Source organism: Megalops cyprinoides, chromosome 19, assembly GCF_013368585.1.
Source record: "Megalops cyprinoides isolate fMegCyp1 chromosome 19, fMegCyp1.pri, whole genome shotgun sequence".
Lineage (NCBI taxonomy): Eukaryota > Metazoa > Chordata > Actinopteri > Elopiformes > Megalopidae > Megalops > Megalops cyprinoides.
Window position 1 is genome coordinate 10,677,875 of NC_050601.1, and position 26,327 is coordinate 10,704,201.

The following is a 26,327-nucleotide window of genomic DNA, read 5'->3' on the forward strand; positions in this document are numbered from 1 at the left end:
ATCAATCATTTTACAGAGCAGCTGTGGAGTGGGGTGTTAGTTTGCTGAACATAAACTCACCGCGCTGCAGAGCCCCACAAACCCCCCTAGTGCGCCTCTGCTTGCTCACCTATCCTCTCCTGTTCAGGTCATAGCGGGGATACATCTTCAGCTGTCCACACGTGCGGCTGTGTGGGGGTTCCTGAGTTTGGCAGCACGGCTCAGAGGTTGCCGAAGTTCACAGCATGGTGATCATAGGACAGTGCTGTCACAGCTATCAATACACTGCCCCGCGTTGAATCCGTTCCAATTTCCACTGCACTGTCTCCGGGGCAGGGTGAACAGCCGGTGCTGGTGACGGGTAGTGCCAGTGGGGAAGCATTTTACAGCTGCTCATTATTGCCACCATTACAGTGGTAAGTGAGTGGAAAATGAACAGCGAGCAGCTTTTACAAGATGTGAGATCAGTGCTTCTCAAACCGCTTTACGTTGCACTGATTCTGAGCTCAGGGGCCTGCCACGGCCTTCTGAGATGACGCAAAAGGATCTCCAGAATAACACATGACCATCTTGTGAGGCCCCTCCTGAGCAACTGATGCTATCCGTTATGTGAGTTTAATGTGCCTTGATCCAAAGTGAATCACACAGCTTAGACTTTCATATAGTGCCCCACTAACAGGCCTAGATATTTACTGAAGTAGTGCAGGTTCAGGACTTTGCCAAAGGATATAACAGAGGGATTCCTCCAAGGATTCAAACAAGGAATCCTCAGTTAGAAATGCAGAGGATGAAAACTCCTCACTGTTAATATGAACATACCATTCAAATTCTATAAACCATGCTGGACCATGGAACACAAACAGGACAGGACATTATACTTACAGGATTGTTCTGACATGTGATTTCAATTATTGGCAAGTGCAAAAACAAATTTTGAGACAAACATCCCTAGCAATCTCCACATTAGCAATATCCATGTTATAGAAACACATAAACACAGACACGCATATGCACACACGCTTACACACACGCACTCACATATACAAAAACACACACACACACACACACACATACACACACTCACAAACACACACACGTACACGCACACATGTACACAGAAGTACACACACACATACACACACACACACACAGCCAGCTCGCCTAGTGAAAGGCAGACCGCAGGGAGTAGGCAGCACGCCAGAGACTTGGAGCGCTGTGAGCCCCCGCTGCACTGAAGGCTTTTAATGAAAGCCAGGCCACAACACATTACACACACACAGCGTTTGTGCTCCAAGCCAGAGAGCTGGAGAGCCAGCGCGCCTGGAGAAATCAGAATCAATAAAGAGCACTCGGCTGGACAGCCACAAGAGCAGGGAGGGGAGAGAGAGTGAGAGCGGCCAGGGAAATCCATTCAGAAAAGGGGGGGAGGCAAGTTTTTTTTTCCCCCCCTCTCCACTCCACTTTTCGTCCTCTTGGAAAAACAAAACCCAGTAAAGAGGGGACGTGTGCCAGGACCAGAGAGGGGAAACGGCAGAGGCAGGAGCTGGTAGAGCGCAGGACAGAGCGGCGTTTGGGTCTCCAGAGGGAGAGCGACTGTGTCAGTGACGCGGGACGACCCCACACGCTACACCACGCTGGGCTTCTCCGCGGGGATGGGGCTTGCTGAGGAGTGCTGCCCAGAGGGGCAGTGTGGAGGCAGAGAGCGTGGACCCACTCCAGTGGAGAAACCCTCTCCCTCACGCACTGGGTAGACCCGAGAGAGCCACACTGCCCTGACTGCACTGCACCTCACAGCTCAGGACCCTCCACACTCAGAGCTGGCTGTATATAAACTTTTAAATACAGTGGAGAGAGAAACCCCTTCCATTCCACTTTCCAGGTAAGACTCATTTGAAGTGCTCACACTCACTGCTCCGGGAGTGTTGTTAGCCTGGTCTGACACTGTTGCTCGTTTAAATTGAATGGATGCACTTATGTTGTATTGTGCTGGAAGTCGCTCTGGATAAGCGATCTGCACTTGGGCAATGATTATTCTTGCGATTACTACTGCCAATGTTTGGCACATTTCTCCTCACTCATTTATCTCACTAATGAAAGTCAGGGTGAGTGAGCGTGCTTGGGAAAAGGAGACCTCTGACAAATTGCTGATACAGATATTTTGTGAGACTGAACGTGAGAACTCCAATACCAACACGACACTGGAAGAGATGCTGTTTTTACAAACATTACATTAATCCAGCCCCAGCTTCTTGTCATCATGGATTAGCGGTCTGATATTTTCCGCTCCAGAGGAACCGAAAGTCCTGCAGTGGCTTTTGTTTTTAGTGAAGACAGACTGTCACCAGCCACTGGTGGTGACCATGGGGACGGGACACATGAGTGCACTTAATGACAGGTACATTAGGGAGTTTGGCAACTTACACCAGAACCACTGGCAATGACAATAACTTACTCTGGCATGTGTGGTTACTTGCATTTAGAGTACAATGACTATCCTCATTCAGAAAGACACTACATAGAGGAGATATAGAAAATACAGAAAATATTTTTTTGAAATCACATTTCCCTGTTGTTTGTTTACATAATTATAATCTAGTGCACTAGATCCACTGATTATGGGTATAAAAGTGTATAAAAGTACAACTGTTTGGGAAACTTTTTGAGGAATGTATACACTGTATGTTACAATACCAATCCAAGATCTAAAGAAATAAATATGTAAAAGTACATAAACATAACATACAAACATAAAAAACATAACAATAATTTAAATTTTGATATACATTAATATACCTATATTAAGTAGAATATATTGTTAAAGAAACTGTCATCAATGTGAAACTGTTAAAAAGCATGCATGAAAGCAGTGATTTTCACAAATATGCCACCTGTTTTAGTTTTAAAAAATTCTGTCAACTAAAGGGCCATACTAAATATGACTCATTCTGCGCTGGAGCTTTTAGGTTTTTCCTTGAATTAATTTACATAGTATGTTAAAAATAATCCTCAGCCTAGTTCTGTGTATTCAGTTGTGTACACAAAGCAGCTCCATCAAACAAGGACGCATGCAACTGTCATAAAAATAAAATAGTGAGAGACCCAAAATGTTCCCCAAATCACCCATGATTCCACTGCAGCTGTTACTACATGAGGGGGAGTTGGGTTTCCTCGAAAGCTTCTAGGCTGTTCCAGGAGTTTCACAATCCCTGCTGACTGCCTGCTTATTCAGAGAGCTGGGGTGGGGTGGGGGGGGATCAGGCCGGGGCCTGTGTCTTACGAAACATGGAGACACACAGCTGTTTCTCTCTCTCTCTCTCTCTCTCTCCCTGCTGCTGCATCACTGCATCACTCTGTTCCATTAATCCCTTTAATATATCTGCTCCACCACCTCCGCCCACCCCACCCCCTACCCGCTCCCGGGCCCAACATCTCTTATCTCGTGGACCCAAACACTGGAATAATATTTACTTACTGGGAGACGAAAGGGTCAGACCACCAGTCACCGGCTCCGACCCCCCCCCCCCGACCCATCCCACATCTCTCTGTGTGCTGCCTTCCATGGCAGATCACCTCGTCATTTGGTGGGGGGGGGGGGGGGAGAATAAAACACCATGCGCATTAACCTAGCTTCACTCCCAGTGATACAGACCATGCCTCAGCACCGGGGCCGGCGCATGTGACCCCACTGATTCCTCACAGAGCCAGGCCCTCACAGAAGCACGGCATTGGGCAGGCACGCGGCAGGCCCCCTTAGCGTCGCTGCCACGTGCTTTCAGGAGGCATGTCAGAGATTTAAACCCATGTTCATTCATCATTTTGGGGAAGCAGCCCTGCTTTCCTGAGCTGAGGGACTTATTTTTACTAGATTGCCCATTGTTATTGTGACCCGTTGTTATTCATCAGTATTTTAATCACAGCGTGTAGTTTTTGCATGCCAACAAAAACATTCCTTAGACATGGTGACTATTTGCTCATGGTAACTACAACCATAACCTCAGTCCATACCCCTATACCGTCTCACCTTTCTCCTGCCCTTGTATTTGTCCTGGAGTATCTGTGCTGAATGAGAAGGTTTACTTAGTAATCCAGCTTTATCAGAAAGCTAAATGCTTCAGATGTGCAGAACATGCTGTGATTCTACAGGACTGACCAGAAGCCACCTACAGACCAGTTTCTGAGGGCTAGCTAAGCCACTCTTGCTTTTACGTCCACATCGCACACTGGCCACTTTTAAAATGCGTCCTTTGTAAGGGAAGATCGATAATATTCAATAACTCAAGGAATCAGTGATGAACATACAGCATATGAATGGCAATGAAGTCACAGATGCCGCTGAGAGCAAACTAAAAATGCATCTGCGTTGCAAGTTGAATCTGTACCCAGTTCTTTCTGGTTTTGTAAGCTAGTAATTTCTTGCAGTTCAAAGTCCCTGCAGATGAGGGACGTGCTGCTTACTCGAAGCCAAGGGGATCTGTTATGCAAGATGTCCGGCAACATACCGGGGAGGAAAAATTAATATATGAGTAAAACATAATCAAATCCATGCGATTGCAGACTGCAGCCGATCAGCACAGAGCCTTGATGTGAGGAGATGAGTGGGGATGTGGGATTTGAGTGGATGTAATGGTATTGGGTTGGAAGGAGATCCAGAGGGTGGCACAGTGCTTGCACATGTAAACAGCAGGGAGCCTGTCTTTGGGTGGAGCACAGCCGCCACCCACCCCCCCAAATTTGTCACATCTCCCACTAACCACATGCTAGAGGACAAGATTTGTCCAAAAGCCCAGATCTGATCCCTTCAGGGGTTTCAGAGAAAAGGGAAGAGGAAAACAACAGCACAAACTGATGACAGAGCCGCCCAGTGCCATAAACTTGATACATTTGTTTTGGTTGCACTTTTAGGCCTCATGTGAGTGACTGGAATTCGCAGTCTTTCACAACCAGTTCCTATAAACACGTTTCTTTCATTTTTGCAGAATCACATCACGCAAGATCTGTAATACTGCTATTATTTCCAGTCACGGACATTAATTCAGCCATCCAGAGCACAGAGCTAAATCCCCATGTGCACAGCAATAATATGATGGTTGTGGCCATAGCTGGGCGGTGTGTGTGTGTGTGTGTGTTATGACAGCTGAAGTGGGCCTGGGTTGTATCTTATACTGTCTCATTCATAATTACCCTCAGCCATACTTTACCAGAGAGGCGAGTGCAGGGCGAGTTTCTTCTTGCAAGGATCACTAACTCCCTGAAAAACCAAGGACAGCTTTCTGGTCGTGTTTGCCTCAAACAGTGTGCAGAAAATAAAATATTCAGCACCGTGCTAGCTGTGAAGCTTGGATGTTTTTACTATGCAACTCACGAGCACACAGTGCAAGCACCAAAAGCCCAAAGTACAGAAGAGAACTGGGAGATGATAGCCCCCAGTTCCACCTTACAGTTCCTACAGGTGCTCTCTTTTTTAAATGAGAGGAGACCTGCACGCTCGCATCAGGTGATTGTTTAAGTGGGACATGTTGCAAGTGCTTTTTCTGGCTGAAAACAGAACAGAGTGATCCCTCATTCTTCCAGTCTTCCCACACACATTCTCTATTATGAGAGACACCGCATATGAAACTCCCTCACAGGAAAAGGACAACAAAGACAGAGAAATTCATTAAAATGTTGACCGGGATGGACGTTTTAAAGAGGTGCCGTTACAGGGTTGACACCTGTTTGACCCTGCCATTTTGACACCTGAAGCCTGTTGGGCTTTCGTGACCATGGAGACTGGAGCAGTTTGCAGTCATCGCTGGCAGTGTCAGTGCTTGGCTTTGATCCACAGTTCCCTGGAAGCCGCAGCTTCTAGACCTCTCCGCCATCACACACATCACACCACTATGGCCCAAGCAGCACTGCTGCAGAAATGTTTCTGCCTCTCTCTGCCAACAGGAACTACTGGTGTGTGGAAATCCACCATCTGCTGCATTATACTCTGAGAGCTTGTATGTGCATGTGTGTGTATTTGTTTGCATGAGTGTGTGTGTGTGTGTGTGTGTGTGTGTGTAAGCGCATGTGTGTGTGTGTGTGTTGTGTGGTGTGAATGTATGCATGCATGCATGTCTGAGTATGTGTGAATCTGTACGGGAGTATATGTGTGTTTGACAGGGAGGGAGATTGTCGACAATCAATTACACCAGGATGTTTTGACTACTCTAGGGAGTCTGTAGGTTTCCCATGGGAAACGCTGCTAAATACAACTCTTTTAACCCTTTCATTTGATATCCATCCGATATGGAGAAGCTTCACAGACCCATAAAAAGCCAAGCTTGAAAAACATTGAAGCCTCCTGAAATTCCCTCAGAGGTGAGGTCAGCTCTGCCGTATTGTAATGGCAGAGGGATCCTGTCACCACAGATGCTTATCTGTTTCCTGACCGCTTGAGATGCAGGTCCTTACCTGCGCTGCGATACGCGGGTCTGCGTGCCAAGAGCAGTCGTCATCATCGCTGCTGATATCTACTGTGCACAAAAGCTGAATGAGACAATGGGGGGAAAAAGCCAACAGATGGGGGCTAGCCTTTCAGTGCTATCCTAAAATCTTTCCAGGGCATCGTTTTTTTTTTTTTTTTTGCAGCGGGCATGCACAACAGCGCCAACTTATGAAACTAGCTTACCCAGCCTTATCCTAATCCCAGCCTCATGCCACCCCACGCCCTTATAGTGTCTCCCTGCTTTCATCCCCCGTAGGCCTGACAGCCCCTACATAGAGTGCACAATAATACTGTACAAGTCAAAAGTCTGGACACGCCTAATTAAGATAATGTGAAGCGTTCATTCAAAGACATTTTGATCCGAAAACTTAAACGCTTGAAATTTGTTTCCTAGTCAAAAATAAATTGTGACGTCGACGTATGAATTTCTTTCCCAAAAAAAATATAAAGCTACTTGGCTACCAATCTAAAAGATAAGATAGCTTTGATTTGTTTAACACTTTTTTGGTCACTGTATAATTACATTTGTGTTATTTCATGGTTTGATGTCTTTATTATTCTAACATGTGGAAAATAGTAAAGATAAGGAGAAACCCTTCTATGAGTAGGTGTGTCCAAACTTCTGAGTGGTACCGTATTAAATTATTCATTTGAATGGCACACTCCCTTTCCCCAGGTATCTTACATAGTAAACATTTCATGTACTGTAGTGATAACATCTGTCAGGCAGGGTTATGGTGCTAGTAAGAGCTTTGTAGCAAAGCTTTCTTTTTCTGTGAGGCCCACCCTTTTAGCAATATGGTAATGTCTCTGTGCTGTGGAGTGGGAGACCAGGGCTCAGTTCCCAGCTCTGGCAATGAAGCCTATAGCCCCGAATATTTTAAGCCTAGCCCCAAATATTTTCGACCTGAAAAAGGAGGTGTTTATAGCAAAACAACAGACAGACTGTGTAACAGAGCGGAACTTGACTTGCAGTGTCCGAAGGTGTGCTGATAGTTATTTATTATAAAGGTAGATACAACCTCCCCAACCTACCCATGCCGATCTCCCTTCAAAAAAAAAGACAAGCCCCAGGCAAACTTGATTAGCCCCTGATCTTTTCAATAGCTAGGAAGTGGTGTTGTGATCCTAAATTCACCTACACTCGTAAGGGCCGTGGTTAGCCAAAAAGAGAATTAAGACAGGACCACTGTTGCTGAGGTTCCCAATCTATTCTCAATCCTCTTTTTATCCCATCACTTTACAATATTGGCATTTACCCAGCAGATTATCCAGAGTGACTTAAATAGGTTACATTTTTTTACATGTTGCTCATTTATACAGCTGAATATTTACTGAGGAAATTTTGAGTTAGGAACTTTGCCCAAGGGTACAGCAGCAGTGCCCCAGTGGGGAATCAAACCAGCAACCTTTCAGTAACAAGTCCTGCTCCTTACCACTATTCCACACTGCCACTTTGACTGGACACGGACTGCATGAATCACCAATCAGGACCAATCAGGACAGTTACCTTACCTTGGAGGATTTTTCAGGCTATTTCATCTTTTTTTATTCAGCACATCTGGGGCAACTTCCTGTAGTTCTGCTTTACCTTCCTGCATGTTGTGTGGATTTCCTGCAAAACGTGGATTGTTGACCTGTTTACAAAGCTGAACCCCTGACTTGATATAAGACACCGTAAACCATTTTTAATTTAAAGAAAGTAACAAAAGTAGATGATTAAGAGTTGAAAAAGCAATGCAATATCCCTCAGAGCCAGCAACTATGTTTGTTTATTCATTTTAATCAATATCTACCTGCTTGTTGAAACCTCCTCCATTCCCTTGAGGAATATTCACACGAGTAAAAAAATGAATCCAGGTGGTCTCTTACCAGAGGATATCAAGTACAATATTGTGAGAATCTCAGGAAATCCTTTCCTGAGTGAACAGTGTTAAAGGTATACCACTGGTTCTATGATTACAGGCAAGATAAAAAAATGATCTTGAACTCATTAAAATGTCTTCTTGCAATGTGTGTGTGTGTGTGTGTGTGTGTGTGTGTGTGTGTGTGTCAGCACATCCCAGTTCACACAATGTGAATGAATTTTAGAACAATAACTGCAGCTACCATCGTTCCATTGGCTTATGCACACCGGCAAACCATCCCTTTCTGTTAGAACAGCAGAGAGCTTCAAAGAGCAAAGCTTTGCCTGACCTCTCTGCACAGGAAATCCCTGCACATCTGATGTCTGCTCATACTCAGCAAGGGCTTGCCTTTTGATCTCTATCCACATCACAGTAGCGCTATTTATTTCAATTCAGTCAATTCTGTTCATCACTGCTTAATATTTTATCTCCAGCAGCGTCTGGAACTGCTTCTAAGAATCTTAAACAACTTAGCAGACAACCAAGCATTGGTTAATGTGGCTGAGAATAATGACTTTCATTACTTAACTGGCCATATGTTTCTGTGATCTCTTGTTTTGAGTGCAAAGTAACAGCAGACTGGAGTCGTTGCACTGTGTTGTGGAGTGGGACGGGACAGATTTCGGAGCTTGATCGGGGATAAACAGCGCATTATTGTTCAGGCCAACAGCTCAATCTCACTCTATCAACCTCTCTCAGACAATATGCAGAAAGGGCCGTACCGGGCCACTAGCGCAAGCTGTCTCAGCGACAGGCAAACAAAACAAAAGGTCGCTATTCTCCCAGCTGTCTGTTTCGAGCTCAGACGCAGCAGGGGCAACGCGAAACAGCAGGGTTCAACGCCAGTGGCCTTGTTTCAGCCTCATGGAAACAAGATTGTAAAGTTCCTCTGCAGGAATGTGCGGAACCACTTCAAACCCGCAAAGAGAGGAAACACAGGATGGGAGAGGAGCGCTTGCTGGTCCAGCGCAGAAGTCAGTGATTTCAGATTTCACAGCTGTGCGCGGGGATGCCAGGATGCCCGCAGAGCTAAGAATACAACTGTTCTGCAGTTCCGCTAGCTGCATCTCCTAACACGTGATCACAGGAAGTCTCCCCTGAGCGCAAATGCTTGTATCCTCACTGTCAGGCATGCGTTGCACTCTGATTTGGACCAACCCAAACTACCCCCATGTACAACGCCCCAGTTACGCTGCAGAACTGATAAGGGCTCCCCAGGTGCTAAACGGCTCATTTTCACTTTGGTTACGTTGAGACGTTTCAACAACACTCGAAATCCTTACCATAAAAGGTATGGAACAGTTCTGCTAGTCTAAAATCTTATCAGTCATCTAACCCCTTGAATGGTAGTTCTGAAAATGAACCAGCACAGCTGACAAAAGTGCTCTTCCAAACAAACAAAAATCTGCAGACAGATCGTAAAAACAAACTGGAGGAAGTAGGTAAAATGTCTCAAATATTTTTCGCTTTTGTTGCAAATGAATCTCATGTGAATGTGGGGACAAATGCTTGGAAATTGTGGAGGAAAAAAAAAGTTAGGTAACCAAGGTAATTCAGGGATACCTGAAACTAGCAATGATTCCTTTCATAGCCCAGAACAATAATACCCCCTGTGGGGTTAACCCGGCTACACTGCTGATTTCTTCAGACTCGCCAGATAGGTGAATTATAGCACTTGCATAGTAAACTCAGAGGCCCCTTCCACTATCACCACATGCAATCATTTAGACATAGCTCCTTATCTTCCTTTTTTGGTAAAGTCTTTAGGGTTTTATACATAATATGCTCTGTGACTAATGGGAAACAGACACCATTTAATGTCTCTCCAGCCTTTTCCAGGATCATTTCAAACAGCTCAGACCCATGCTTTTTTCATCTTTACAGCACCTGTCAGTGTGATGTCACCTGTTCTTTATTCTTCTTATACTTGTTCCCTCACATTGTTCATAAAGTATTTCTTACCCTGAGTGGGAATTCTTGCTGCTGGGGAAACATGTTATCACAACAGATTGAAAATGCAAAAAATATATATACATAATCCTTTCCAGGTATTTCATCTGCCTGCTCACTTCTAATCACAGGTTGTGATGTCCCCGTTGAGACTTACGGGGGATTTAAAAAACATTAATATTGCTGTACGAAATTGAAAGGTACCAGCTTTGATCCATGTCTGTTCAAACTCATTGTTTTTGTAATGTTTCATAAATGTGCCTCATAACCTTGTCAGATTTACCTACATTTAACCTTGTAAGGAACTTGTGAACAAACACACACACACATACACACTGCTCTTTTGCTGTAGAATGCAGAAACCAATGTCAAGCATGCAGTTTGTTCCGCTGATGTCATTACAACAAGAAATAATACAAAAATATACAATTATGGGTTGCATTTTATTTGTATGAAATATCAATAGTTCCACATTTGTGTGTGTCAGGATAGAATTCGGAAGACATGTAAAGGCAAACACATTGGGCTTTGTAAAAGTAGGCCAGGCAGTGTTCCAGGAGCAGGCTGTCATTTGACTTAAAATTACAACACAAGTCAAAAAGAGGAGCAGTTTGTGTGTAGCTGGGAAATTTTACAACCATCCATTTAAAATTATGGAGGGATGGAATATTGAAAATGACTTGTTTTGAGCATCCCTGTTTCCAAATGTCCACTCACAGCCAATGTGTTTAATAACTGCCTGCAGTATTTCTTGGTTGCACACACTTTCCAAGTTTTCAGGGGGCTCAACACTTAAATTTATTTTGCTTGAAAAAAAATAACCTGAGACCCTTATACACTGTACTTATAAATATTTGAGCCCTGAGAAAAGTGTTTATTTGAGCATACCAAGCACACATAAAGTAAATGGATTTATGAGGCTTACTGCTGAATGCTTGGTATGTCCAACTAAATGCTTTGCCTGCATTTATTTTCACAAAGAACAAACCAAGTTGCCTTTTAAAGCCTTTTAAATAAAATAAAAAAAAATCTAGTGCACAGCACAGAAAAAGAAAGACAATCCACACAGCACATTAACACACATACAGCATGCATAGGTGCTGCAGCTAATTACATCAAAATAGTTACTGCACCATGTTGCTTCCCAGGCCATTGCTTGTGAATATGCCACACTGCTCCCCAAGACAAACCCAGCCAGCCTCAACCAGTGAACGCCTGCACCCTACTTACTGGACAGGAATAAATGTGCATTCCCACAGTCCAGCGGGGCAGAGGTCCGCCCTTTCTCCACACCCTTCCTACCATCCCTGTCATGAGCCAGCACACTGTCCTTGATCGTGAGAAACCCAACAGAGAGAAACCCAATAATACATTTCTTACCCAGCAGCTAAAGGAGGTGGAAGGCAGCTAAACATTCTGCTTTTTAATGCACGTTAGCATGAAAACACAGAATTTTCAAATATATAGCATTGATAGTGCCTTGTTAGTGTTCGCTAGAGAGAGCAACCATGCACTCTGACCCTTGCAACACCTTCACCCCCACCACATCAAACTCTTTGAAAATAAAAACCATTTAACATTGTACCCCAACCAATCCCAACACATACATTCATGACACACACATATTGATGTGAGTAAAGAGTGAAAAAAGAGATAAGTGGCATTAAAATATAACATACCCTTGCCACCCAATGGTTAAACATTAATCATCATGAAAGCAATGTATTATGTGAAAAATCAACAAGGCAATCTAACCAAACAGTGGCACTAATTAGTCTTGTGGTTCCCTTTCATGTGGACTCGGACCTGCCCCCATGACCCTACCCCTGCCTCCCCCAAGGTGAGTGCTCCCACTCTAACAGCCCACAGCACACACCCTGAGGTCGGATGGCAGTGTAGCATAGTGGTAAGGAGCAGGACTCATAACCAATAGTTTACCAGTTTGATCCCCCACTGGGCACTGCTGTTGTACCCTTCAGCAAGGTACTTAACCCAGTATTGCCTCAGTATCCAGCTGTTTAAATGGGTAATGTGCAAAAAATTTTAACCTATGTAAGTTGCTCTGGATAAGAGGGTCTGCAAAATGCCAATAATGTAACGTAATGCCTGTGAACCTTGAGGTGCGCTCTCATAGCAGCCCCACATCCGCAGCCTAGCCAGCTACATGCCATACTTATCCTAGTGACTGTACACAATCAGTGGGTGAAAATGCAGTCCAGGTCATTGATGACACAGCCCTTCACATACTGAGCGAACAGGGATCAATAGAAATGCTGAAGTTCCACTCATCAAATCCTGACCTCTTCCATCAGTGTATATGGGTGCACAAAACACAGTAATCATGACCACTAGAATTATGTCTGGACCCATTACTGTGAGGCAGAGCATAATGGAAAAATCGTAACGTTGTGCGCAGACTGTTCAGTTGTGCCACTGTAAAAACATTTTCTGGCAGTATATGGTCCGGTCTAGGCTCCTGTTACTACACAGAAAAAACACAGTCAGAAGCAACAATGTGGAGATCTCTATCTGGGTAGGTACTGGTCAGGCCATCCATGCATTTTATCGCTCTAAGACCAGGACCAGGAATATTAAGGACATAGAAAAGCTTAATGATGCGGTGAAACCATTTAACCCATATCTAGGACTGTCAATTTGCCTGTATTAGAGTCTCCATGTCATGCCTGAACACTGTGAGGGTCTCTGTTTCTACTACGAATAGAAATGTAAGTCACTTATGTGCTGCTTTGTCAAAAGCTAATCCTAACTTAACCATAATGATAGATTTAAAAATCTTACATGAGATGCAGGTTAAAAAAATAGCTTGTAGTTTCCTGGATCATGGCATGAAAAACAATAGTATTAAACCACTGCTGTTTTCATGTCCATGAGTTATAGTCTTGGCAACATGCCATTTCTGTGCAGAGAAGGAGCAATAATCCAGACCTGATGTATCCATACCACACACGAAAAAACACCAGGGTCCTCTCTACTGATCTGAGCAGTTTCATTTTACAGTGTCAAAGCTGTTCTTTCTCAGTTGTTTTTTCTTCTTTCACAATCATGTAGGCAAAACAGGTACCTAAAAAGTATTTGCATATATTGCATTTGTTTGCTTGGTAGACACCTGTATCAAAGGTAACTTCCAGAGCTTACATTTAAATTTCTTCTAGTTTGTGTCCGTTCGTTCACTGAAGCACTCTCCACCTGTGAATTGGACTGGAAACCTTTTGATTACAAGCTAAATTCCTTAACCACTACATACACTTATGCCCTATCACATGTAATCATACACTGAAGATAGTAATGTAGCTAATCATTGTTTCCTCAAAAACATAGATGTTAAAAACAAAATGAATACTAGTACTAAAAGGCAAATATATGCTTATTCAAGGAAATGCCTTGAAAATAAGTCAAAAGAACACTGATTTGCCCTTCACACCTAAAAACATCTGTAAACCGTATTTTATTTTTTTTTTAACAGACAGATGTCATGTCCAGAAGACACAGCGATGAACCTTTAAAACCTAGTAATGGAATGCAGCATACACCACTGAAATACCTTAGCAAACCTTGATGGGAACAGAGGTTTACTTGAATGATAAACTGATACTTAGTGAAGATGTACAATTAAAATAAGGTCATATAACTGAATATGATGCAGTGATTTAATAAGCAGGTTGCTTGGTTCATTACAGACACATCTGGGTCACAAACTCATTTGCATTTAAAATGGGATGTGGGTATTGTGGGGCAAGATAGATTATTAATATTGACACGTCTTGGCTGTGCTGAATTTTAGAAATAAAAGGAACAATGAGTGGCACACTTTTTGCAGCTGTATCTCTTTTCTTCAATGCAAGATGAATAGGCCCCAGTCCAAGTAGGACACACAAGGTATTTACCACAATCTTAATAACTAAACATCTCCCTGTGTCTGGAATGGAATATGTGGGCCGTTAATAGTCAAGTGCTTACAGTTGGGTCTCCTTTTATAATCCTTAATCTTCTTAGCAAATTGGAGTCACTTTATGCAGGGTTCTGTTCAACCGAGCAAAAAGCTGCAGTGATACCTCAACATCATCAATAGAGAAATTACATTAGTAGTGTCTGCCACGTGAAGGACAGTACTGTTTTGCAATTAAAAAATGCCCCCTGTCGTCAGATTTTTTTGTGTTCAGTTGAAGAGAAGGCACATTTTCTCACAAGCTGCCCTCATATTGGTAAAAGCCCAGGCAGGGATTAGATTGAATTGTCTGATGCTGGGATTTGCCTAGCGTGGGTGTGGCTGGAATCAGTCTGCCTGTTTGGGATGATTTGAGTGTCACTGCGTGCACACACACACACACACACACACACACACGAACACACACACTCATCTATTGTAAATCAGTAATCCCTTTCACTTTGGACAGATTTGGGAGTATTATCCTCATCTAACAGTTGACTCAGGATCCGTTATATTTGTACAAAACTTGACACACATCACATACATATACATCCTTCCATACATGTACTGTGTTGTAGGTGTTTAAGGATATTGAACCAACAGTTTGCCCATCATCGGATTACAGTGCTGTGTTTCAAATATCAAAATATAATCATGTTACATAATGTATAATCATGATCTGTGCTGAAAATGTGACTGGGAATATCTCCAGGAAACATACCCCTTTGAACTCGGGCTACAGTAGCAAACAGTGCAGTCCTGTCCATTTTCTCTGTTCCCAGCGCAGGGACTTTTCAGCACTGCGTCTGGCAAGGCTCCCGTCACGACCTATTAAATGCTTCCAATCTTTTCTATGTCCTCTTTACAGATGTCTCATATGCATGTTGTTACATAGCACAGACCCGGTACTCATCAAATAAAAGTAACACGTGCGGCTATCTTCATGTTACTTTTTTAATCGGGGGGAGTGGACGGAGTTTTCATAGTTCAGTGCACAAGAAAGCAAACGCCTACATTGGAAAAAGAGCAGGGTAAACCAGCGGCAGATGTAAACAGCATATAGAGAGTAGTAGCATTGTCTTTGAAGTTGGCTTTCATATACGGCTATTCCAAGCTATGAGTCTGCTGTCAAAACCTGATAGTGAAAGTGGGGTGTTGTTTGTGTGTGTGTGTGTGCGTGTGTGGTTAGAGTCCGTGTGTCAGCCCTCCCCACTCCGTACCCCATCCAATGAGAGCCGTTGAAAGCCAATCTGGCCTCATCCGACTTGTTGAATGAAGGAGGCGGTGGGGGAGGGTCACGTGTGTACACTAGTTCAGTGCCACTCTTTTCGCATAGTGAAATAAGTTAGCCTGGCGTCATCCACCCCTGCGGGAACTGCCGTGGTGAAATTAAACTGGCATGTGAAAAGCATACGACGTCGTCCTCACAATTAATCGATTGACCTTTTTTACGCAACTTCTTGGACTTGGACACAAAAAACGCCGTGGTTGCCCCACATTATAAAAAAAACAAGCAAAGGGAAATGACAGAGGGTGTTAATGGGACTCCAATGCCTCCGTAGATCTCTCGTGGAGTCGGAGCCTTGTTGTACAGGTTGGTTTAATTTTGGGAAGTTTTGTTTCTTTTATTACAATTTAATATAATTTTACACGTTGTTTATGCAGTGGTTAAGATGAGCTGTGTTTACGTTGCTAATGCTGTTCTGTCAATTTAACCGGTCATACACAAAATTGTGCGTTTGACCGTGTAGGGTTTACAGTGGTGGCCAGTTATCTTAGCGAACTTAGCAGAATTTGTTGTTAGAGTTTGATAGTGAACAACTTTCTTCCTAGTTGCCATTCACTGGAAACGTTTTAACTCCGAAAGTAAAATTGTTGGATTTGAGGACATCGGGCCGCTGTAACATGTGGAAGCTATAGCTGGCTAGGAACCTAACGTCAAATGCAACCAGGCTACTCACATAACATAGTGTTTTGTACATTATTAGGTAATTGGTACGTTACGCACTGAATTTCGACAAGTCACAGAGTTACTGCTTCGTTTAGTTTAATTGGGTAAAAATGTGAATTTTGTTACAGGGTAACTAGCTAGCTAAATCACCAAATCAATAACAGTTTGACGCGATTCTCACTTCGTTGTCAGAAGGAAGATGTAGCGTAGGTGTAAATGCCGCATAAGAACAGATTACAAGATGACAGACGAAATTTATTTTAACAGACTGCAGCTGACAGGTGAAGGGGTTTGAAACTGTTAATAGTGAATTTAAAACGGTACTGGCAACTATATAACACATGCCCATGTAATTAACTAGTTATTAGACGTTTATCGTGTAGATTCGGTGGCTGGAGCACTGTATGTTAACTGATAATTGGAACCTGGGAATGTACTGACGTTTAACACAGGCTATCCGGAGGAGCGCAGTACTAAAAAGAGCACGTCCATGTCTTCCACTTCAGTTAGATGTTTGCACAATTTATATTGTGATTTACAGTAAGACATTTTAGCAAAACTTTCACTTAGGCTGAGCAGCGAAACTGTCAAATCCAGCGAACTTCTCAGCTTTGAAAAGAGGTGCTGAAACAAAAGGTTAACTTTGTAAGAGTTGCACTGTCATCTTACCTGTAGCTAGTTTTATGCATTTCAGGCCATATATTTTATTAATATTTTTCAGTCATAGGTAAATGTTCTCAAGTCATGCCAGACTTTGGCCGTTTTTGCGACTGACCCACAACTGGAGTTGGCCAAAGAGCATCGATGGGATCCTGTTAGGAACCAAATTAAGGCTACAGACCTTTATTTGTGGTCTGAGTATTTATAAACAACCATTTTGAAATATGATTTGTACTTTATAGGCTACCAAACGATTGCATTGCTGTCGGACAAAATCCGTTTTAGCTTCATGTTTACATACACTGACCTCTAGATAAATCCCATTTGACCCATCTTAAAGTGGCCTGCGCCAGTCATCATGATTGAGTGGTGTGACATTTTCAAGCCACAAGCATGAATACATTCCTACTCCATCCTAGTAGTCATGCAAATACTGTGTACAAAGGTACATTGCTCTAATCAAATATTTTTGGAATGTAAAAACAGGTAGTGACAATGACCACTGAAAAGATGGTATCAACTGTTGCAGAGTGTTTTCTGGAACGTTACAAGAAACCTACATTGTCATTCTTCCAGTCTGTAACCTTTCATGGCCAGTTCAGATGAAATCAGTTTCGGTGTTCCATCAAGTTTGCTCACAGGACCATGGGAAGCAGCCCTAGGACTCTGGCCTGTTATGGTGCCCATAAGGCAGCTTATTCTATGTTCTTCTGGAAATTACACTGATCAGCTGTGTGCTACTTCCTTTGGATGTCATGTACAGGTCGCAACCTGGACCCTTCCTGCAAAACACAAGCGAACTGATTTTAAGGAATGTTTCCACAGTTCTGTTTGTATGTAATCATGTGTACAGTGTCTTCCATAGAGAGAGCCACTCCATACAGTGTGTCATTCACTGTGAGTTTATGTTATTTTTCTTTTGTAGCACTTTCAATGAAGGGATGCTACATCTAAAAGTAAGTCTAGCTCACTTTAAATGCAGAACTATGGAAGAAAATCCATCTTAGCTATATAGTGAGTATTCAGTGTTTTCAAAGTGTGGCAGTTACAATCTAGCTGTTCTGGATTATGTAAGCAGTGAGCCTATATTATCCAATTTTCTCCTATTAAATAGCCAGCATTGTTGTCCTTTGATCAGTTCACTCAGTGATTAGAGTCAGACATTTTGGCACTCAGTAAGAGAACAAAACTTCACAGAAAGATAGAATTATCTTTGTATCATCTCAAAGGCAATTAAGAACAGGAATGAAAACTAAAAATGATGGAAACTGAATCTCCTTGTATGGGTAAGGTGACCTGAGGCAGAGCATTTGTTTTCATTTTGATCTCAAATCATGGCTGATTGTACCAGTGGCTAGTTTAGAGAAGCAGGTCATGTTTTATAAAATAAGAGTACAGTTTGAAGCTGGTACTTTTAAATAACACCATGATTATCTGTAGAAACTATATATAAAGGGCAAGTTTGGTGCATGTCTCAAACTACAGCCAAATCCATGAATCACAAGTCTGATGATGGATTTGCCTTGAAAGTGAAACGTACATTTTTACACAGGTGTTGCTTTTCAGGATTGCCTTTTGCCTTTGCAAATGAGAGGCTTACATCCGCAGGTGTAAACTGATATCCGCACTATCATTATGACAGCTGTTAGAGTTCACAACGCCTAGTTCCAACAAACCCCCGTGCAGAGCCTAGTACATTGTGTTCTCTGCCAGAATATTTATTAACAGTGTACAATTCGCTGAGGAGCACGAAGACACATATTACCAGGGCCCATAAACTGATTTTTCTATCTGCGTGCGCTGTTTCTATTAAGATGATTAATAGCTGTACAAGATTTTGGGTATGGTTAAGACCTCTGTACAAATAAAATTTAATTGAACTTTGTATACACCTTTGTAAATTTGACTAATTAACCTTAATGTGCTCCTTATTTCATATACAGCAGTATGAAATATGAAGTTACTGAATGTCCAGACAAAATGTTTTGAGAGAAAGAGAGCAATTGCTTAGGCTAAATATTTTAGGCCACTCAAAATGAAAGGAATTGCACTTATATTTAAAGAAGGACCAATTTGCCTAATGAGGGTTTTTGGTTGTACATGCCACCCACATCAGTTTGTAATTAATCATTAACCTGGTGTGTGTAGGTGTTGTATCTTGCCTATCAATACGAATATTCATTCCATGCAGTGTAAATTGCAAACTTTCGGCACAATTAGACGTGTCTTATAGTACATTTTGGTCAGCAGACACTCTCATCTACAGTGACCTACTTAGGAAACAGGTTTTTCTTTTACATATTAGCCATTTTATACAGCTGGATATTTACTGAGGCAGTTCAGGATAATTACCATGCCAAAGGGTGACTCACCTAGGAATCACACTGGCAACCTGTGGGTTATGAGCCTTGATTATTATATATATATATATATATATATATATATATATATATATATATATATATATATATCACTACACCACTCTGCTATTCTCATGCAATTGCAGTTCCTATTTTTGTCAGCTTGTAGGGGCCAGAACTATTTAGGCATGAAGCATCGCTGGCTCTCTCTTCCCCCTCAGAGTGACAGGGTCAGGAGCAGGTCAGTCTGACCTCCCTCGGGGACATGGTGCTGTCTTCAGTTTGGATGTGTGGAAACAGCCTGTATTTTAAAAACAGAAATAAGGCAGGGAAAAAAAAAATTTGGCTCTAAACCCAGCCAAATAAAATACCTTGTAATCTACCTATACCTACTGTAATCATGTGGGGCTTGTCAGCTGCTGTAGCACAGGGATTATACATGTTACAATAAATTATAGAATACAGCAGTTGAGATGAGTTGTGAGTAGTTCTGTTTTGGCGTGGCATGTGTTGTGTTGTTGTGGGACAAAAGACACAACATAGCAGTTTGTCAGCTGTATTGAAATGAATTATAATTGTACTTCCACCGATAATACACCAATTATCTAAGGTACATAACTGACCACAAGATCTTAATCAAAGATAACAGTCATCAAATATTTAGCAGAAATCATGCCTATGTAGGACCCTTAAGCTCCCCACAAAGTATTCATCCAAAGCTAATTCATTCAAAGCTAAAAGCTGCTGTGAATTCCAAATTAAGTAGTGGTATGGATCAGGCAGGCAGATGTAGGTAGAATAATTCAGCATCACATCTGGATTCCACCATCTTTGCTAGCATTGTCACATTTGTGAGAAGGCTGTGGCACAGGTGCTGTGGTGTTGTTACACCCAAAAAGAGTGAGACACATATATTCTTTACAGTTAAGGGACCCTAATGGTTAAGGGAACTGTAGCACTAGTGACACACTAGTGGTCCATATCAAACACAAATCTATTTGTCATTTTCAGAGCAGGTATTCCAAGTGTGTGAGTACCTGAATCCAAGCATTCAAATATAAAACCACCTTTGAAAGTGACGTAGCTTGCACATGCATGTTCGGTCTGCACTTGCAGTGGACTCAGTTCATTTTTACTCACGACCCCAGTTATCCCTGCCCAGAGCACCAATGAGGGCTTTCAAACAGTGAGGAGAAAATCCCCTCATGTGACATCATGTGACATCACTCAGCAGCTACTGAGAAAGTACTGTACATTCCAGAGGGGATTCATGCCTCCGCGGTGTGAACCGCTCATGTGACAGAGCTTTGGAGAGCTCAGTCTTTGCCACACAGCGCCCTGTCAGCCAGTCAGTATGCCTGTGACATGGGGCCCTGAAAATAATGATCAGAGGTACAAGGAAGGAAAAAAAACTGGCCAGGTCTATAGAATATTTTAAACTGCCATCAGAGTGCATGTTATAGATTGTTGGCTGCTGAAGGCTTAGCCCGCTGCTTTGTGAAGAAAGGTCTGAGGAATGCCAGGTTGACAATGCTGTGTGCCTCTAGGCCCCGTTTTACTGTTTTACATTCCCTGCAACACTCATGCCTTTCCAGCTCTGGTAATGTTTTGTTACGGTCTCTCGAGAGAGAAAAATTACAGCAAACCGAGCAGGTAAAAAGGCTGGGCAGATAAGCTGTTGACTCCAAGCCGTTCAGAGTGCATTTGAGAGTTCAAAAGCTTGTCCCGATGTCATCACAGGGAGCTGACTGGAGTATAAATCCAAAGTAAATCAGAAATCTATTTACTCTTTAAACTGAATGTGGTCATTTTGTATGTAACAGTCAGTGATCCACGCCTGCAGTAAGGACTGTCAAGCTCTGTTTCATACCGTACCCCTTCCTCCATCTGAGGGGAGAGTCTGTGGGAATGAGAGTGCTGAGTGTTATGGGCGTGGTGTTTTTAAATCGAGCAGAGGTGAACTTTCCTCCACGAAGCCTGGCCCTGTTCCGCCTTATCTAACAGACCCTCTGCGTGTCACATTCCTTTAGTTCAGGCTGGGCCCCTTTTCAAACCTGCCCGGTGTAATCACCTCGAAAGGCCTTTCAGAGCTGCCTGTCTTTCACACCTGTCCCAGGGGGGCGAAAACACACTGGGCCATTTAGAGCTGCATTATTCAATTGTCACAATTGCTTTTTATTTACGTAGCAGAAGTCCTCACCCAGGACAGCTTGCACAGCAGTAGTTTTACACGTCTGTGCTTTTAGAATGCTAAACTGGATATTTGCTAAAGCAATTCCTCCAGAACACTGAACAACACGACAGCAGAGTCCCACCAAGGACACCATCCTTCTGGCAGTGATACCACTTTCCTAACCTCAGCTATGCAAAACAGGCCGTGTGGCTCCCCCTTCGCCCATCACAGTTTTAATCGCAAGCAGCAGGGGGAGTGAGAGGAACCCCTGCTTCTGCAGCTGGGTTTGGGTTTGGGACAGCGAGAGTCAGCGCCAAGAAGCTCCCCAGTAGCAGGTTTCAGCACTGACCAGAAGAATGTTCTGTGTGCTGACAGCTTTCCCAGCCATCCACTAAATAAAGCCATCCTTTTACAAGCATTTAAACATTGTCTGGAAGCAGACCAATGAGCAACAGAAACCTCCCAGCCAACGCACAGCTTTGTTTGTTGAGCATGTCAGAGATGGGCAAACACATTAAAACATTATCCAATCTGAAATTCAGCAGCTGGTTTTTGTAAGTCTTCCTCAACTCTCTAGACCATGCATTCGAAGATGTTAGTACATGCAAAGTATTTTCAAAAGAACAAATGTAGGTAACTACATAACTAAGTTATTGCCTTAAGAGCAGACCGAGATAATCTTTGCCTACTGTATGTGGTAGTAATATTTGAATGGGTTTACAGCAGTCTGTGAAGCAGTTGTGATGTAATTGTCTCCTAACGAGGTTGTCTCTAGAGGGGGGGGGGCTCGCCCTGTTTGGTGACCTCTCCCCGAACTTTAGCACCACGCTTGTTTAAGGCTTGCCCACACACTTGTCCGCTTTACATTCTGTCTACTGTAAATGGACCCATTCCAGCAGCCCCTGCTGTTTGACACGGAGGAGGAGGGGCAGTGTGCAGTGTCCTGAACTGGGGTTGCCCTCAATTAGGTTTAAAGCTGGAGCAGGTGCAGTCAAGCACAGAGAGCAATGATTGGCTATTTACCTGGAGGCAGACATGGGAAGCATGAGGTCTGGAAGCAGGCCCCACCTGCACCCTGGTCTCTGTGCGACTGTCTTTGGGTAAAACAGACAGAATGAGGAGAGAGAGTGAATGCACACGGAACAAACCAGCACTTTAAACAAAGAGGGATTCAGGTTGACCTTGGCTGTACAGGAGGCTTAGCAGACCATTCACAGAGCAGCGTATTGTGAAGGGTTATGCTGAGTCTGCAGGATCTAACGAGACGCAGGTAACTGTGTTACCACAGGAGCGTACGTGCATTTACCTGCTTTGCCTCCCAGCCTGCGCTTAAATTTACCATTAGATTTGCTGTTGTCAGAAATTAAAAATAATACATTAGAAAAAGAAACATTAGAACATACAGAAATCCAAAGACTGGCAGCCCTTATCTAAGACATGGGTATGGTATGGCTGGGAATGCTTCGGGACAAGCATGAATATTCCTGCCATACTAATAATCATTGCAAATAATAATAATTGAGGCAATAATAAAAAGTTATGGCATATTCTATGCCAGTGTTTCTCAAACCTCTCCTGGAGAGCCACTTGTCCTGCATGTTTTAGATCTCTCCCTGCTCCAACGCAGCTGATTCAAATGATCAACTCGTTATGAACTCCTGAAGCTGCTTAATAACAAAGTGATCATTTGAATCAGCTGCGTTGGAGCAGGGAGAGATCTAAAACATGCAGGACAAGTGGCACTCCAGGAGGGGTTTGAGAAACGCTGCTCTATGCTGACTGGGTAAAGCAGTTAACCAGGTGTAGTACAAAGGAATTGTAACCGATGCCCTATGCTCGATTCTCCCCAGCTGACCCCGTGCTCCCAAGCAGAGCCCTGCAGGAACAGCGCTATGTGGAGCTGCATGCTTTCCAATGAGACAGACGACAGCGTGGAACACCAGCTCTGCCAGGACTTCGGCCTCATCCTGTCCGTCCTGTCCCTCGTCTACCTCGTGGTGTGCTTCCCCGTGGGCCTGTGCTACAACGCGCTGCTGGTGGTGGTCAACCTCTCCAACAAGGTGTCCATGACCATGCCGGACGTCTACTTCGTCAACATCGCCATCGCCGGGCTGGTGCTGAACGTGGTGGCGCCGGTGGAGCTCCTGGGGCCCGGCTACACCCGCTGGCCCGTGTGGGACTACAACAACGAGGTCTACATCACCCTGCTTATCCTGTTCAACGTGTCCTCCCTGGTGATCATGTACTCCACCACGCTGCTCAGCCTGGACTGCTACATCGAGCGCGCCCTGCCGCGCACCTACATGTCCAGCGTCTACAACACCAAGCACGTGTGCGGCTTCATCTGGGGCGGCGCCGTGCTCACCAGCTTCTCTTCGCTGCTCTTCTACGTCTGCAACCACGTCTCCGCCAAGATCGTCGAGTGCTCCAAGATGCAGAACAAGGAGGCGGCGGACGCCATCATGATGCTGATCGGCTACGTGGTGCCGGCCGTGGCCGTGCTCTACGCCCTGACGCTCATACTGCGCATACGCAAGGAGGCCACGCCCCTGGACCAGGACTCGGGCCGGCTGGACCCCTCCGTCCACCGGCTGCTGCTGGCCTCCGTCTGCGTGCAGTTCGTCCTGTGGACCCCGTACTACATGACCCTGCTGGTGCACACGCTCTCCGGGGCGCCCGGGAGCTATCCCAGCAGGCCCAGGGGCCCCACCTACTACTTCCTGCGGAGTCTGTCCGAGCTGCTGGCCTTCTCCAGCAGCTTCGTCACGCCCCTCATATACAGGCAGATGAACAAGAACTTCTCCCCCCGCCTGCAGAGGCTGCTGAGGAGGCTCCGCTGCAGGAAGCAGGGGTGCGCCCGGGACCCCTCGGGGGTGCAGCAGGTGGTCACGTAGGGACCGGCCCAGCGCTCACGTTCTAGAACCTGCCAAGGGCAGTTATCATGCACACGGTGCCAGTGCGTCACTTGCAGAGAGCGGCATGGAAACCGTGGGGACCTTTGGCGACGTTGCACACCTTTTCTTTCACGCCCGCGTCCGTGGAGGGACGCCAGCCGAGTAACCACTAAGTGCTGCTTTTGTGATTTTCACATGCCGTTATGACAGCTATTTACCCTCCAGAAAAGAGAAGCGAGCTTTTCGTGCACCACCCCACCCCTTTCTTTCTCTGCAGTGTTAGCCTCTGTTTTTCCAGGTATGCAACGGAGTAAGCCTCCAACGCAAACTAGTCTTGAATCAGAATCAGGCTTCTGCACAGCATCAGCTGGTGTGGAAGAGACACTATCAGTATCCTTACCTCAGCTTACCCACCCAAGGGCATTACTGCGATGCGGTGACCTGCTCCACAGGACCTAAAACATACCGGCGAGGCACAGCGGCGACCCACAGACCGGTCCAGTTCTGCGATGACATCATCGGTCTGCACACAAACTTTGTTGTAGAGTGTGGAAAGACGGCCTTCTCTTTGCATGATATATTTGCTGCTAAGAGGCCCAGAGGAGGTGTGTGTGTGGGGCCTGTGCAGCTGCTTAACTCGCCACCTGCAGACGGGAGTGGAGTCGGAGTAAAACGAGACCCGTTTTATGATTAGACCCCTGGTACGACACGCACTTCTCCCGTTATGGGCGTGCGGTTCCTTCGTTGCTCCCGTTCTGATATGCATCACCTGTCAGGGTTCTTGGAATGCAGACATTTCAATCAGAAACCCCAGCTGCATCAGTTGAGTTCAGAAAATCAAGTCTTATTCTAATTTGTTAATGCTATACAATCCAAATTTTAAAGTAATTTATTTGAAATCTCTAAAACGTAACGGCTCTGAAATAGACAAATCAATTCGATTGGGACTCCTTTCAAAAAAGGCCAATACCCAAAGCAGATTTATTTATATTGATGTTATTTGTTTGAAGATGACACCCTGTCATACATTATCAGTAGCTGTATTTCTGCTGCCTGCCACTACATACAGCAAGAACTCATGTTCTTGAGGACCTGCATTAGAAGGAGAAGAGGATCTAGCCTTTCCGGCTTTAATCAGTATTCAGCTAGGACACACTGCACCTTGTTAATTATTGTTTAAATAGATCAAAGTCCTCGATCACTGCGAGAGACACATTTTTGAGTTGTGGGAGAATATTCTGCCATAAAAGTGACTAGTAAAACAGTCTGTTAGCTCAGGGCCAGTTAATTTGTAGGTGATACCTTACTATGACATAGATTGTGATGTGGTTTTACCAGCAGCACACAAGGAAAAAGATTAGAGGCAGTCAGTCTGACAGCTATGGCACTTAGTCTAACAAATTTAAGAGTTTTTATTTTCACGTTATATATGTTGTTAAAACCAGTGACCACAAAACTTGTGACGATGCATACAAATTTAGAAAAATATACTTGTATACATTACACTATGCATAGGTTAAGCTCATCACTCAAAGTCATTGGATTGAATGCTCAAGTTTTATGTTGCTCAAGAGACAGCTAAATAGATGTCCTGTTCACAGTACAATAAAAATGAAATCGAAGAGGACGTAACATAGAATCACGTAAAGACTTATACATGACCTCTCAGACCAATAGCAAGAGGGATAGAAAGAGACTCGTCTCATTTCTGAGTGAGTGAATCACATAGTCTGCGGAAGTCAGAAATCTGACAACATTTATCAATAGTTAACATTGAAATTTCACCAGACACACCAACTGTGTGGAAGCATAGCCAATAAAAGCTCTCAATTTGCATTTAATTGTAAAACACAGTCATGATCAGCCACGTTCAACTAGACATGATGAGCCAAGGTAGTAAAAATGTCTGTACCAAAAGAAATATTTTAAAAAGTACTGTATGTATTATCAAGAAAGATAATAGAATTTTAAACCCACATAATTTAAAATATATTAATTTTTGAGTAAGCTACAAAGAGAAATACCATTTTAA

At 43.8% G+C, this 26,327-nt stretch overlaps 1 protein-coding gene across 2 annotated transcripts; it reads left to right on the top strand.

The window, feature by feature from the left end:
- The first annotated feature begins 1,273 nt into the window (after nt 1-1,273).
- LOC118794535 (probable G-protein coupled receptor 146) lies at nt 1,274-26,327 on the top strand. Of its 2 annotated transcripts, none has more exons than XM_036552795.1 (2): nt 1,274-1,858; nt 23,252-26,327. In XM_036552795.1, the coding sequence occupies exon 2, from the start codon at nt 23,294-23,296 to the stop codon at nt 24,293-24,295; it is 1,002 nt and encodes a 333-aa protein (XP_036408688.1). In that variant the 5' UTR covers nt 1,274-1,858; nt 23,252-23,293; the 3' UTR covers nt 24,296-26,327. The 2 variants fall into 2 exon arrangements, with proteins under 2 accessions (XP_036408688.1, XP_036408687.1); XM_036552794.1 differs by lacking the exon at nt 1,274-1,858 and adding an exon at nt 15,610-15,851.

Coding starts and splice junctions, on each gene's coding strand:
- LOC118794535 (XM_036552795.1), top strand. CDS start 23,294: ATGTGGAGCTGCATGCTTTCCAATGAGACAGACGACAGCGTGGAACAC.